Source organism: Gossypium raimondii, chromosome 5 (genome assembly GCF_025698545.1).
Source record: "Gossypium raimondii isolate GPD5lz chromosome 5, ASM2569854v1, whole genome shotgun sequence".
Classification (NCBI taxonomy): Eukaryota; Viridiplantae; Streptophyta; class Magnoliopsida; order Malvales; family Malvaceae; genus Gossypium; species Gossypium raimondii.
The window spans coordinates 24,038,095-24,052,316 of NC_068569.1; the positions used below are offsets into that span (position 1 = coordinate 24,038,095).

Below are 14,222 nucleotides of genomic sequence, written 5' to 3' on the forward strand. Positions count from 1 at the left end.
ATAATAAAATATAATTTCATTATTATATTTTATAATTTTAAAATATTAAATCAAATTTTTATGCTTTTAGTCTAGACCAAATTACAATTTATTTTTATTAATTTAAAATTTAAAATTTTTTAAAGACCAAAATAAAAAATTCTATTTTAGGGTGCTGCCAGCCCCTTAGTTTTGCTCCTTATTAGATTATGTTTCAAGGTGAATAATCGTTTGCCTTTCTTTTATTTTTAGAAATTGATAAGAAGAAAAGAAAGAAAGAAGAAAAGAAAAAAAAATCATGTTTAAATTATTTCTAATTAAAATCTTACAAAAGGATAATATTAGTAATCAAAATGGAGCAATGATCAAAACAAAAATTTAACCAAACAATAATGACTATTTTTATAGTTTACCCTTCAAAAAATTTGTCTTAAATTATAGGAGAAAGACCCCTTTACCGTAAAAGCCGGGTGGGGAAATAGAAATAAGCTTCGCCTTCTTTCTCATTTTCCGACCTTAGGAGACACAGAAAAGAAGAAAAAACGACTTCCTCCCTGGAAATCTTAAACTCCTCGTTTCAAAACTCTTAACTATAAATATTCTATTAATATCAACGAGGTGTTTAAGTAATTTGTTCAATTGGTTTATGTTCTTTTAGTTTCTTGTTAGATTTGTTTTTCTGTTTTGGATTTTAGGTTAAGAAGAGCAGGAATTGTTTTATAAATCAATTGAAAAAGAAAAGAAAAGATAGAATCAATGGATGGAATAATGAATAAGATAAGGAATTTAGATGCGTACCCTAAGATAAACGAGGATTTCTACAGCCGCACGCTTTCCGGTGGCGTTATCACTGTCGTCTCCTCCGTTGTTATGTTCTTGCTCTTCTTCTCCGAGCTCCGTAAGTTCCTTTTTCTCTTCTCAATTATTTCGATCTGATTCCTTTTTTTCTTTATCTATCTTGGAATTGAATTGTTTGAAATTTGTTAGGCGTTTTTAGATTTGAATTGTGATTTGAATCGAGATGGTGACTCAGGTTTATTAATGAATTAGTAACTTAAACATAAGGAATTAGTAGGGAAATCGTTAATGATTTTAGTAAAGAGGGGTGGTTTTCAATGGCTGTTTGCGAATTGATTTGATTTAAAATGAATGTCAACGATAGCAGTCAGCTGCTGTCATATGCAAGCCGAGCTTCATCTATATATTTGCATCCATTTTTGACAAAATTTGTTCGACTTCTATGGTGTACAATTCTTAAGGGGTTGTTTATGAATACGGAGAGATTTGCATTTTGTTCTTGAACATATTGCAGTAGTATGGTTGAGGAGTTGGTAACGATGGCCTTTCCATTGCGGATTGAACAACTGATAATCCATTTATGAAGTCATTTAACTTGATCATGTTTTGTTTACAAGTTCCCACCCACATTCTTTGTGATTTTAGTGCAAGACACTTTGCAGGCTTTTTTCTAGAGCTAGTAGTATGTATTTTCAGATATTTGAAGTGAAGCCCTACTGTAAACAAGTCATGTTAATGATAGCAATGAGATTTCAAATTTGTTCTGGACTTCATTCACGGAAATTTGTATTTGTTGATAATCACTTGCATCTTCATTGCTCAACCATGATCCTTGTGCCAGTGTCGAGTTTCTTTGAAGTTTGAATATGGTTATTAAGATCTTTATTGATGGATGATATTCTTGTTTATATACTTTATCTTTGATACTTTAACCTTAAACCTGGTTTCTCTTTAGTGCCTGCTTTATCAGTTTTCTTCAGTTCTGTTAACTCCTAACATCTTGTGAGTGGGGTATGGTTGGGGTGGGTTGCCCTGTTTGGGGGTAGGAGGTTTCTTTTTGTCTTATTCATAATCTAAGTTAGATGTTCTGTTTCCCTGAACATTTTTGTTTTTACCTGTCTTGGTTGCAGGATTATATCTTCATGCTGCAACCGAAACAAAACTCGTGGTTGACACTTCAAGGGGGGAAACTCTACGCATCAATGTATTATCATCTTCTAATCCATCTTTAATTTAAGTTTTCCCTTTTAGCTTTTTCCCTATGGCCTTTAATTTTGCATAAAATTTTCTTAAGATTCTTCTTGCTTTTGCAAGATTTCCTAAAGATAATTCCATTGTCATTTTTCATGTTTTACTGTATTCTGTTTCTATATTGTCTGCATCAGCTTATTCTGTGTCATCAACATTAATATAACCATTATATCACACAATTTGTAGTGTTTCTTCAGTTTTATTCATAGCACTGCTGTGGATCCTTTGTAATTATCATATGTAATTTATTAAAGTTCCTTTGGATTTGAAAAATGCAGTTTGATGTTACATTTCCTGCTCTTGCATGCTCAATCGTTAGCGTTGATGCAATGGATATAAGTGGAGAGCAACACCTTGATGTGGTATGTATTGTGATGAATTCTGCTTTTTAATTCTATATTGATTAGTTTTTCTCCTACATCAAGTATCGTAAAGGGAATTTTCTACTTCTCTCTCTCTCTCTCTTCATGGGCACATAGATGTGTTTTTGCATGAAAATAGACGAACTTATGTGCATTCACACGGAACTTATTTTTTTCTGCGCTTGCTGCTAAAATTGTCCAGTTGTTTCTGTTAAACATTTATTTTTATAAATTTGCAGAAACATGACATAATCAAGAAACGGTTAGATGCACATGGCAATGTTATAGAAGCGAGGCCAGATGGAATTGGTGCTCCCAAGGTTTGATATATGGCGATATTGCTTGAAGTTGATTCCTCAGTTGCATTTTTTCTTTCAAAGGATCTGAGGAACCACACATTCAGCTTTTTTTGTTTTGCCTATGCCTTTCTTTCTGCTCATAATTGTTCCACTTCATACAGATTGAAAAGCCTTTACAGAGGCATGGTGGCAGACTTGAGCACAATGAGACTTATTGTGGTTCATGTTATGGTGCAGAAGCGGTATGTTTTATTTATAGTTTGTTGTGATATAAATCAATCCGCTGGATGCATGTTTTTCCTGAATATGAAGGATCTTTGACGTGTTTTATGGGTCCCATCCCAGTACCTTATTTTCTTGATCCTAATAGAATTTTCATTCTGTCATCATTTGCCTAAAATATGATATACCCATTTGATTTAGTGGCATTTATTCACCTTTATTCTTTTTTCAATTGGCAATTTCCTTAATTTCTTTTGATTTGGTTGTGTTTTATTATGGAGTTGAAGAGGCAGTTAATGTTGCCAGTATTTAGGTAGTGAATGATCATTGAAATCAGTCCAGTTTTAAGTACTATCTTTCTGCTACAGGTATGATGTACTTTTCCTTTTTCAGCCTTCTTTTTCCTTTTGATCTTGCAGGCTGATGATGATTGTTGCAATTCCTGTGAGGATGTTCGTGAGGCATACAGAAAGAAAGGTTGGGCGTTGTCGAACCCAGATTTGATTGACCAGGTCTGTCTGCATAAGAGCACTTAAACTATCAGAATTTTTAAGCAACTTTAATTGGAATGAGACACACATAGACAGATATGCTGGGATGGAAAATGTTATGTTTGCCTTTAGTTTCGTTGGTATCCATAGTCTTGGTTGTAATTAATTGCTCTTGTTTCCATAAGAATGCCTATTTTCCCTTCCCAAGAATTCCTATCGAGTACTGACCAGTTCCAGATCCAACTCCCACAGAGGCTTAATTTGAATGCCAACTATGAAGGTGGCAAGGGAATTGTTATTTGTCTAATAATTAGGTAATTAACATGGGACTTGCTTGCCCTCTTCTTGGTGCATTAAAAAACTTGATTCCTTTTATTTCTCAATAATCTTAAGATAACAATTTATATTATCTTATATCAGGGCAGCTACCAATACAGTCTTTGTTGCATAATACTTGAAACTTTTAATTGTTGTTGATGGTTGATACTCGCGAAAGGTATACAAGTTTGTCTGAGCTAATATCCTAATGGGCAACAGTGTATTATTGTCTGTGTAGTAGTAGTTTTTGCTCTCTGGTCGGCCTATCTAAAGATTTTGTTCGTTCCCCCCTTCAATATTGGTCTTTAACCCAGTTGGCATACGTGACTTAATGTGACCCTGGCTTATGCTTTGATTTATGCTTGCTTGTTTCTGTTCAGTGCAAGAGAGAGGGTTTTCTTCAGAAGATTAAGGATGAAGAAGGTGAGGGGTGTAATATATATGGCTTTTTAGAAGTTAATAAGGTGGCGGGGAACTTTCATTTTGCACCTGGGAAAAGCTTTCAGCAATCGAATGTTCATGTACATGACTTGCTAGCTTTTCAAAAGGAGAGTTTTAATGTAAGATGCAGCCTTATTGTTTTTATCTTTTGCATACATTAGCATGTGTTATCTGATGTTATTGCGCTTCATGAATACTGGATACAGCTAAGTCACAAGATCAATAGATTAGCTTTCGGAGATTACTTCCCCGGGGTCGTGAATCCTCTTGATAGGTACTTGCTAACTTTTGCTTAATCATTTTACCTTGGCCATGTACAAGAGAGAGATGTTGGCATATTTTACATTTTATCTTGTCCTTGTTTGTTTTTGCTTCTAAAATTCAGTGTTCATTGGACTCAAGAACAGCCAAGTGGGATGTACCAGTACTTTCTCAAGGTTAGTTTTCTGTGTGAATTGATTTTTACTCCTTTATTATCATATTCTCCAATAACTATCAAGAGGTATGACACCTATCTAGTAATCGAAGACAGAATATTACTCCTGGATCTAGACTATTTGCCTTCTGGTAACCCTTTTCATTCCATTAGCCTTTTAGTGTTTGCAGCAGGTGATGCTTCCACTCCTAATTGTGCATATATAAATGTTATATCATATCAAAGTTCAAAACTTAATTTCAAAAGAGCTTTGACAATATTGATAAAGTTTGCTTATTCTGCCCCTCATTGAACTTTATAAATGGCACAGAATGCTAAAAGTCTGTCTGATTAGCTTAATCGTTCTAAGCTAATGAATGTTGTCGAATTTATTAAGGGGAAAATTCCAATTTCAAAATGATACCAGCAAACAGATCAATAAAACTAAAACAGAGAACCTACTGAGAATATGGTTTGCTACAGTTGAAACTTTTGTGCAAATATAAACCTCAATACCACAGCTTTCATCTTCTATGAAAGCAAGAGAGAATAACACATTCAAGAAAACCAAGTACCATGTGTTATGAATTCAAGAAAACTGAATACCATGCATTCAGACTAACTTTGTAATTTGATGGCATACATTCATATCTTCAGGGGCATGGATTCTTGCTTTTTTTCTCTGATGCATGTAGCTTATCATGTTCCTCAATGAGCTTCAAATAAATAAAGGGTTTCTTAGTTTGATGGTTTTCAATGTATTCTCTAACTTGTAGGTTGTCCCTACCGTGTACACAGATGTGAGTGGGCACACTATCCAGTCAAATCAGGTGGGGTTAAAACTTGCAAAAATTTTGAATTTTATCTCGCTTTTCACTTAGTCAAAATGATTAATGCATGAGAGATTGCTTTTGACAGTTTTCTGTAACGGAGCATTTTAAGGGTGCAGAAGTTGGCCGGCTTCAATCCCTCCCTGGAGTTTTCTTCTTTTATGACCTTTCTCCTATCAAGGTTGGTTGCTCCCGTGCATTTGTTTTTAGGCAATATCTTTGACCGAATCAACATTTTACGTCATAGAGATGCCACATCACTTTCAAGGTTCAGTTTAGTTATTTATTTTTGTATATGCGAGGGGGCCTAACGGGTCAAGCATTAGACATGAGTTCTCTTAAAGAATAGTTATAAATGCTAGCCCGAGTCCGGACTATTTTTCATATTTTTTATTTGATTCCTGCTATTTCTCTGAGCTTATTTTGAATTTCATTTTTTTAGGTGACTTTTACAGAGCAGCATGTCTCGTTCTTGCACTTTCTAACAAATGTTTGTGCTATAGTTGGAGGTAATTTTTCCCCCAGCATTCTGTTTATTTCACAAATTAATAGCAGTGTTTTACCCCTAAATAAACTTGTTCATATTTCATCGACTTCATATGAGGCAAGAACCCAAGATCTCCCTGATCCGACTTCTAAAATCTAAAAGTTACATCACAAGTTTAAATTCTCATCCCTTCCCACAACCTTTTTTTATATGAAAAAAGAATGAAAAGTTTAAGTTCATGTTTATGTTGTTTGGTAGTTCCTTGACCATCTTTTTGCAACTGAGTCAACAAACTATGCCTGAAGATTTTCTATTTTGCGGATAAAAAACGGATGATATCTTAGCAAGTTCTCTAAATCGTCTTTATTTGATTCTAGCAATTTATTCTGGGTTTAATTCAACAAAAACTTTTGAGTCCAAGAATATGGCTTGGTTAATTGATTTTAACTCATAGATATGCCCTTGATTGGATTGGAGTTCCTGATGAGCTGTTCAATATTTTTTTTTCAATTCAGGTGTTTTTACTGTTTCGGGAATATTAGACTCTTTTATATACCATGGTCAAAAAGCAATCAAGAAGAAGATGGAAATTGGTAAATTCAGTTGAAGATTGAGGCTGCTGCTTCATGTTCCGGTAAGAGGTGCTTGGGGAAAAATCAAACTAAGCGAGAAGACCACGCAGCAATGTACCGTACGTATTCCTGTTCAGTCAGATTTCTTGGTAATCATGAATATGGTTGAATTGGATTGATTTCATAGTTCATTTACAAGTCTTAGTTGTCTTTGAGACTGACCGAAATCAACAGAGTCCAAGCTTGAGTTTGAATTTATCTACTCCTTTATTATGCGTTACTCAAATGGTATGATTTGTATCTTTTAACAAGAATTAGAAAAGAAATGGAAGCGATTTTTGTTTAAGAGGAAATGATAAAATATCTAATAATCTAAAATTGATTGAATTGTAGCTTATAATAAAGTTCAACCGTGATAAAATATTTTGTAATTCTCTTATCATTTTCATATACCGTATATGGTTTTATGAGGTAACTGAAATAAAGTCTCTGGTTATTAATGCTCCACACTTCGAAAAAAAACATTTATGCTAAATTATTGACATTTTATAAGTTTGGATTCTCGTGGTTCGGGTTGGGGTATTTCTTCAATCTGGATTTTGAACAAGTTATTTTGTAATTTTAATTTTGATGTTACTTGTATTATTATTTAATAAATAAAAAGGTATTTAAATGTAATTATAAAATAATGTAAATATGTTGATACAAGGAGAAATAGGTGATGGTGATGGGTGGTTCACCCTTTATTGAGTGGCTAGAGTGGGAGATACCAGGAGGAGAGGATGGAGTTTGAAGTGAGATGATGGTAGAGGAGGTTTAAGTTTCTTGCTTCCAGCCTTAGGCTTTTAGTCTTTTAGCTTTACATACATCTCTTGTATTGAGGTGTCACGTGCTCAGGGGTAGGTAATCAAGTGATTTAGTGCCATAAGTATTCATTTCAAATGATGGTTGAGTTCTAATGTAACGATTAATGAGTGAGTTAACTTATCAGGCAAATTTAAAGTCAAAATGGTTTTTACAAGGGTTCGGGGGAGGGGGGTTTTGCACATACTGTTCATGGGGGGTTTGCTCGTATTGCTCACAAACTTGGCGCTTGAACTATCATATATTGGTGTAACAAAATATATAATTTTTATTTCCTTTAATAAAATATCTATTTATACTTATAGCCTTCAATTCTTAAATCAAATCAAAGAGAAGTTTAAAGTTAAATTAAATCTTTTATGTTTAATATTTGATGAACAAGATGATTGGTGGTGTAAGAATGAATGGGATAAAAACAAATTTGAATTAAGAAGAAATAGAAGGGGTTTATCAGGGTTAATCCTTATTAAAGGGTGCAAATGTAGAAAGGCTAGAAAGCATTTAATTGGAGTTTGAAAGGTGGGTTGACATTGGTCCCAAGTGTGTACTAATTTAGATGATGTACGTACGCACATGGGTCCAAATGTTCAACACATTACCAAGTAAAGCGACCCATGCCATGACTAGTTTCCTCATGACAGCCAACCACCACCCATACAACTTAAAGGAATCTAAAGAAAATAAATAAATCACAAATCAGTCGCTTGACGGTGCAATCAACCATTAAAATTGGTTATGATTCCGAGGGATTCTTATGGAGTTTAAAGTTTCAATCAAGTTATATCAGTTTATTTAATTGAAGTTGTTTATCTATTTAAAAATAAGTTTAAAAGTTTTTTTTTCTACTTAATTTTAACTTTGATTATTATTTTTGAGTTTATTTTAGAAATATTCAATATCAATTATTAAGTTTATTAATTACTTGAGTTTTTTTTAAAAGTTAATTCATTAATTTATTTAATGAAAGGAACCATATAATTTAGGAAAATAAATAACAAATACTCGTCATAAATGATAAAAGATAAGTTCCACCAACACAATAAATGTTTTAACTTTAGCATTTGACAATTAGCTTTGTCACAATTTGGAGTGATTGCAAGCACTTAATACGATAATGAAATCAACATCGAATGGTCCAAAAAAGTGAGTAAAAATCGACAAAAGAATCGAGCATTTACCAAACTAGAGAGAACGATTACAAGATCATCCCTAGAATCACTTGTAAAACTAAGATTTACATGCATAAGTAAGATTAAAAAATGTGCTACAAGAGTAGGCAAAAACTTCTAAAACTGAAAACTTATTAGACAATGGAAAAACAAATAAAAACATATAAAATTTAAAACAACACGGGTCCAAATCGGCTCGTAAAATAATTTATTATTTTGAAATAGTTTCAAAATAGAAACATGTTAAGAAGCTGACGAAGAGCTATCAACTTTTCATGAAAAATTAATGATGGCCGGTGGAGTTTTAGCGAATGACAAACACCGTCACCTGTCCATCACAACTTGTGAAAACAACAAAGATACCCATAAAATAGACCTGCAAACTGAAAAGATAGAAAACATGTGGAGTGAATGAGAAAGAAGTTGACACCGCTGAACAAAACAAAAGATAAAAAACAAACGACTTATAGAAAAAAAAGGGAAAAACTTTTAGGGTTTTTAGGTTTTGTATAATAATATTGGTTTTATTAATTATCTGAGTTGAATGTTTTAGTCTCATTTACATCTTAATATTGTGAATTTATCTCTAAATTTATTTTAATTCATTATTTATAATAATTAATTCTAATTAAGGAATACGTTACGAATTTCGAGTTTGATTTAGTTTACACTCCCAACTCAATTATTCAGTATCAGACTAACTTTAAATTATTCCATCATGCAAACTCCACAATAATTTAACCAAAAATTTGTAACATTTACTTCGCCGTTCATGTCAACCAATCAAATAAAAGGGCCCAAAACACAACCTTTAAACTGAAAGCCGTCCCTACATGGCAGACGTTCACACCGAGAAAAATTCAGTGTTACCCAAAAACCCCATTCATAAATATACGATGCAAGGGCAATCAAGTCATTCTCTTTTAACAAATAATTAACACCATCTCAGTACGACTCACTGGACTGTAAGCACTTTTCAGGCAGCTTCACTTTCTCAAAGATGATGCTTTCTTTCGTTTCCTTACTAAGTTTCACTCTCCTTTTCATCCACGGCGGATCAACCCAACCCCCATTTGCATGTGATTCATCGAACCCAGAAACCAAAAACTACCTTTTTTGCCAAACCGAGTTACCCATAACTCAAAGAGCTAGGGACCTGGTTTCAAGGCTTACATTAGATGAAAAAATCTCTCAACTCGTTAACTCAGCTCCGGCTATCCCACGGCTAGGTATCCCGGCATACGAGTGGTGGTCGGAGGCCTTACACGGCGTTTCCAACGTCGGTCCCGGCGTCAAGTTCGACGGTACCATTAAAGCCGCTACTAGCTTCCCTCAAGTCATCCTCACCGCTGCTTCTTTTGATCCGTATCAATGGTACCGCATTGGCCAAGTAAGTTGGCCATTTCTCTGGGTCATTTTTTTCTTCCCAATTTTGTTTTTAATGGTGGTGATGTTAAAATAGGCGATTGGAAGAGAAGCGAGAGCTATGTATAATGCAGGGGAGGCAAATGGGATGACATTCTGGGCACCAAATATTAACATATTTAGGGACCCGAGGTGGGGAAGAGGGCAAGAAACACCAGGGGAAGATCCATTTGTGGTTGGGAAATATGCTGTGTCGTATGTGAGAGGGGTTCAAGGAGATACTTTTCAAGGCGGGAAACTCCATGGACACCTTCAAGCTTCAGCTTGTTGTAAGCATTTTACAGCTTATGATTTGGATAATTGGAAGGGTACGAACCGGTTTCTCTTTGATGCTCGTGTAAGTGTTACCCATTGTTCCCTTTTATTTTCCCATGCAAAGAGTAGTTCTAGTTTTAGATTTGGTTTATGAATTTTTTGTAGTATTTGATAAGAAATTTAGAACATTTCTGGGCTTTTTTATCTTTAATTTATGATCATTGTTTAATAATAATTTTTCCTTCCCAAGGAAGTAAAGGAAAAAAAAGTAGAAAATAAAAAAGAAAAGCTTTCAAGTCACTGTAGCATTAGATTATCGTCTTGGAATTTGATTCTATGTTGTTTGTTCTTATTTTTGGGTAAATTTCGATAAATATCAAACACAAATAATTAAAAAATCTAAAAATCAAGTTCCAAGATGATTATTTATCTTTATATTCAAATATGTGAAATAATTTGAAAAAAAAAAAACATAAGTTGATATACCTGGTTGGATGACAAACATGTGAAGCAAGTTGGTGAAGATGCGGTTGTTAATCTTGCTTTAGTAAAAAGCTACTTTATTGGTCTCTAATGTCAAAAACCATATCAAGTAGAACAGTACATTTTTAACTTTTTTGGTTTTGGAATTTGGATTAATTTGTAGGTAACAGTGCAAGATTTAGCCGACACATACCAACCGCCATTCGAGAAGTGCGTACGAGATGGGCGAGCCAGTGGAGTTATGTGTGCTTACAATAGAGTTAATGGCGTCCCAAGCTGTGCTGATTCCAGTCTCTTGTTCAAGACTCTGAGGGGCGAATGGGATTTCAAAGGGTAATCCTTTTCATTTCAATAAATTCAGATTTCTCTGTGAAAATCACAATGGGTATGTTATTCAAAAAAAAATTTAATGCATTTGGAGAGTTATAGACGGGCATCATCATCATAAGAGGCCATGAAAGATCATACGTTCACGAAAATATAAATGAAGAATCGGACACAACATAGATCAACAACTCAATGATAAATTATACACTGGTTGAAAATTCTGATTCAGGTATGTCACATCGGACTGTGATGCGGTTGCAATCATCCATAACGATCAAGGATACGCCAAAGCACCTGAAGATGCTGTTGTTGATGTTCTCAAGGCCGGTATGCACATCCTCACCCCTTGTAATCTTGTTGTATGAAGCTCCTATTTTCGATTTTATTTACAGTACCGTGTGACCATCGCATAGTCGTATATGGATATCGGAATATGATCTTTTAAAGGCATTTCAAATGTACATACATGCGTTAGACACATGTTTATATGCGAAATTTGCACCTGAGTCCAAATAACATAAGTAACGTGTGCATGTGTTTCTGCATACTTCCATTAATCTGCATACTCATGTTTGGGTATACGACAGATACGGATGTCAAACACGAGTGTTCAAGAAAAAGTGAAGCAGTTAAGTAAAATATGGAATTTCTTCTAGGGAAAAAATGTAGGCCTAGGATTTTAAGTAAGAGATAAAATTAAAAATTTGATAATTCATATTTGATCATTTCTATGACAAGCATCATAAAAGGAACATAAATGGTGATGCATTTCATATGTAATTTCTGCAATCTAAATGGTTTTTGTTTCTATAAGATGATTTATAATGTCAGCAAATTCGGTTTTACCTTACGAATAAATGTCCTTATGTTTTTGTTTGATGAATATTTACAGGCATGGATCTCAACTGTGGATCCTATTTGCAGAATTATACCAAATCTGCAGTACTGCAGAAAAAACTACCAGAATCTCAAGTAGACCGAGCTCTCCATAATCTGTTTGCTGTTAGAATGAGATTAGGCCTTTTCAATGGAAATCCAGTGCCAAATCCTTTTGGAAATATTGGAATGGACCAAATCTGCTCCCCCGAGCACCAGATTCTAGCACTTGAAGCTGCTCGTAATGGCATTGTCCTTTTAAAGAACGATGCTAAACTCCTTCCACTTCCAAAATCTACCATGTCGCTTGCTGTAATAGGTCCAAATGCCAATTCGCCACAAACACTTATCGGAAACTATGCAGGCCCTCCATGCAAGTCTGTTACTCCTTTGCAAGCTTTGGAGAGCTACATTAAGAACACCGTGTACCACCCCGGTTGTGATACGGTTTCTTGTTCTACTGGTGCAATTGACAAAGCAGTCGACATAGCAAAACGGGCAGATTATGTAGTGTTGATAATGGGATTAGATCAAACTGAAGAAAGAGAGGCACTCGATCGGGTTGATTTGTTTCTTCCCGGGAGGCAACAGGAACTCATTGTCAGCGTTGCGAAAGCTGCAAAGAGACCAGTTGTTTTAGTGCTTCTTTCCGGAGGTCCGATTGATATATCTTTTGCTAAGGATGATCCGAGAATCGGTGGCATTTTTTGGGCCGGTTATCCAGGAGAAGGCGGAGGTAATGCACTCGCGGAAGTAATCTTCGGTGATCACAATCCAGGTAACAATCTGTTGATACCGTCTATTGCCAATAAAATGTTATATGATCAATGATGATTCACTACATACTGTCATGCAGGAGGGAGATTACCCGTAACTTGGTATCCGCAAGATTTCACCAAAGTGCCAATGACAGACATGAGGATGAGACCTGAATCGTCATTGGACTATCCCGGACGCACATACAGATTCTATAAAGGAGACACGGTTTTTGAATTCGGTTATGGCCTTAGTTACTCAAAGTATTCGTATTCGTTTACCCGTGTGTCCCAAAACAATCTTTATTTGAACCATTCTTCGAGTTTACATACAAAGGAGACCTCCGAATCTGTACGATACAGGCTAGTTTCAGAAGTAGGTGCTGAAATCTGTGATGAAAGGAAGATCACAGTCCATGTCGGAGTGAAAAATAACGGGGAGTTGGCAGGTAAGCATCCGGTATTGTTGTATGTGAGGCATGGAAACCATGGAAATGGGAGGCCAAAGAAACAATTGATTGGATTTCGAAGTGTGATATTAAGTGGAGGGGAAATGGGTGAAATTCAGTTTGAAGTTAGCCCTTGTGAGCATTTAAGTAGGGCTAATGAATATGGTTTAATGGTAATGGAAGAAGGAAGGCATTTCTTGGTTGTAGGAGACAACAAACATCCCATCACCATTATAATTTGACTTGTGTCCGACATGGATATGTTCGATTTTTCTTTTCTTTTTGATGTTGGTCTACGAATATGGAGGATTTATGCATTAAACACGAATACTTCATAAGAAAATAAAGAAAATGAATAGTCGGACTTGAAGCTAAGAAATAAATTTCTACCATGTATATTTCAGGAACAAACTATGTTCATTTTTATTCTACTTTCTAGCCTGTAAAATATGTGATGAAATTCGGGTACATGTCCCACTAAGAATAAATAATATATTTAGGGTATAATTTTAAATTTAATCTTTTTGTGAATTTGACTTTTAATTTTTAATTAAATTAAATTATCTTTTAACGAAAGTGTTAATTAAATTTGCTTTTTGAGGGTAAAAGCTTTCATTAACAAAATTAAATAAGAAAAGCAAACATAACAATAACGTTCCAACAAGCAATTAAGGGAGATATATATCTCAAGTCATCATGCTCACTCAATACATCCGGTTCTAACTTTCTTAGAGACATTGGAGTTAATAGTAGCCAAATCCGAAACCAAAATAACATAAATAAAAGGAGAATCATCCCAACTACAACAAGATGCTGACGATAAAAGCCACCTTAGAAATATTAACTTTTTTCACAATGTTAGTTTAAACGTGTTTCACGCTGAGATGACATTATTTGTTTTATACGTTAACGTCAACAAATAATTTATAATTTTTTTTAAAAATTAAAAAAAAAGAAAAAGCATGGAATACATGTGATTTGCAAAATTGCAATGCAAGTTGTCGTATTTAAAAATTTAATATTTTAATCAGTTTTTCCATTAAAATAACAATTTAAACCTTTGTAAGGTTGATGGTCAAATTTAACTGTTTTTAATTTTTTATTTTTTGAGTTGAGGTAAGATTTAACTAAAAAAGCTAAATTGATAAAATATA

At 34.4% G+C, this 14,222-nt stretch overlaps 2 protein-coding genes across 2 annotated transcripts; both read left to right on the top strand.

The window, feature by feature from the left end:
• The first annotated feature begins 429 nt into the window (after nt 1-429).
• LOC105770191 (uncharacterized) lies at nt 430-6,826 on the top strand. The gene is made up of 13 exons (XM_012591274.2): nt 430-877; nt 1,908-1,981; nt 2,307-2,390; nt 2,630-2,710; nt 2,851-2,931; nt 3,331-3,423; nt 4,101-4,280; nt 4,368-4,435; nt 4,547-4,598; nt 5,353-5,406; nt 5,495-5,587; nt 5,849-5,915; nt 6,409-6,826. Exons 1-13 carry the CDS (start codon nt 736-738, stop codon nt 6,498-6,500), a joined length of 1,161 nt encoding a protein of 386 aa, XP_012446728.1. The 5' UTR covers nt 430-735; the 3' UTR covers nt 6,501-6,826.
• Nucleotides 6,827-9,448: 2,622 nt separating this feature from the next.
• LOC105770190 (probable beta-D-xylosidase 7) lies at nt 9,449-13,587 on the top strand. The gene is made up of 6 exons (XM_012591272.2): nt 9,449-9,888; nt 9,961-10,260; nt 10,825-10,994; nt 11,218-11,315; nt 11,881-12,642; nt 12,721-13,587. The coding sequence occupies exons 1-6, from the start codon at nt 9,499-9,501 to the stop codon at nt 13,308-13,310; spliced, it is 2,310 nt and encodes a 769-aa protein (XP_012446726.1). The 5' UTR covers nt 9,449-9,498; the 3' UTR covers nt 13,311-13,587.
• Nucleotides 13,588-14,222: the final 635 nt, after the last annotated feature.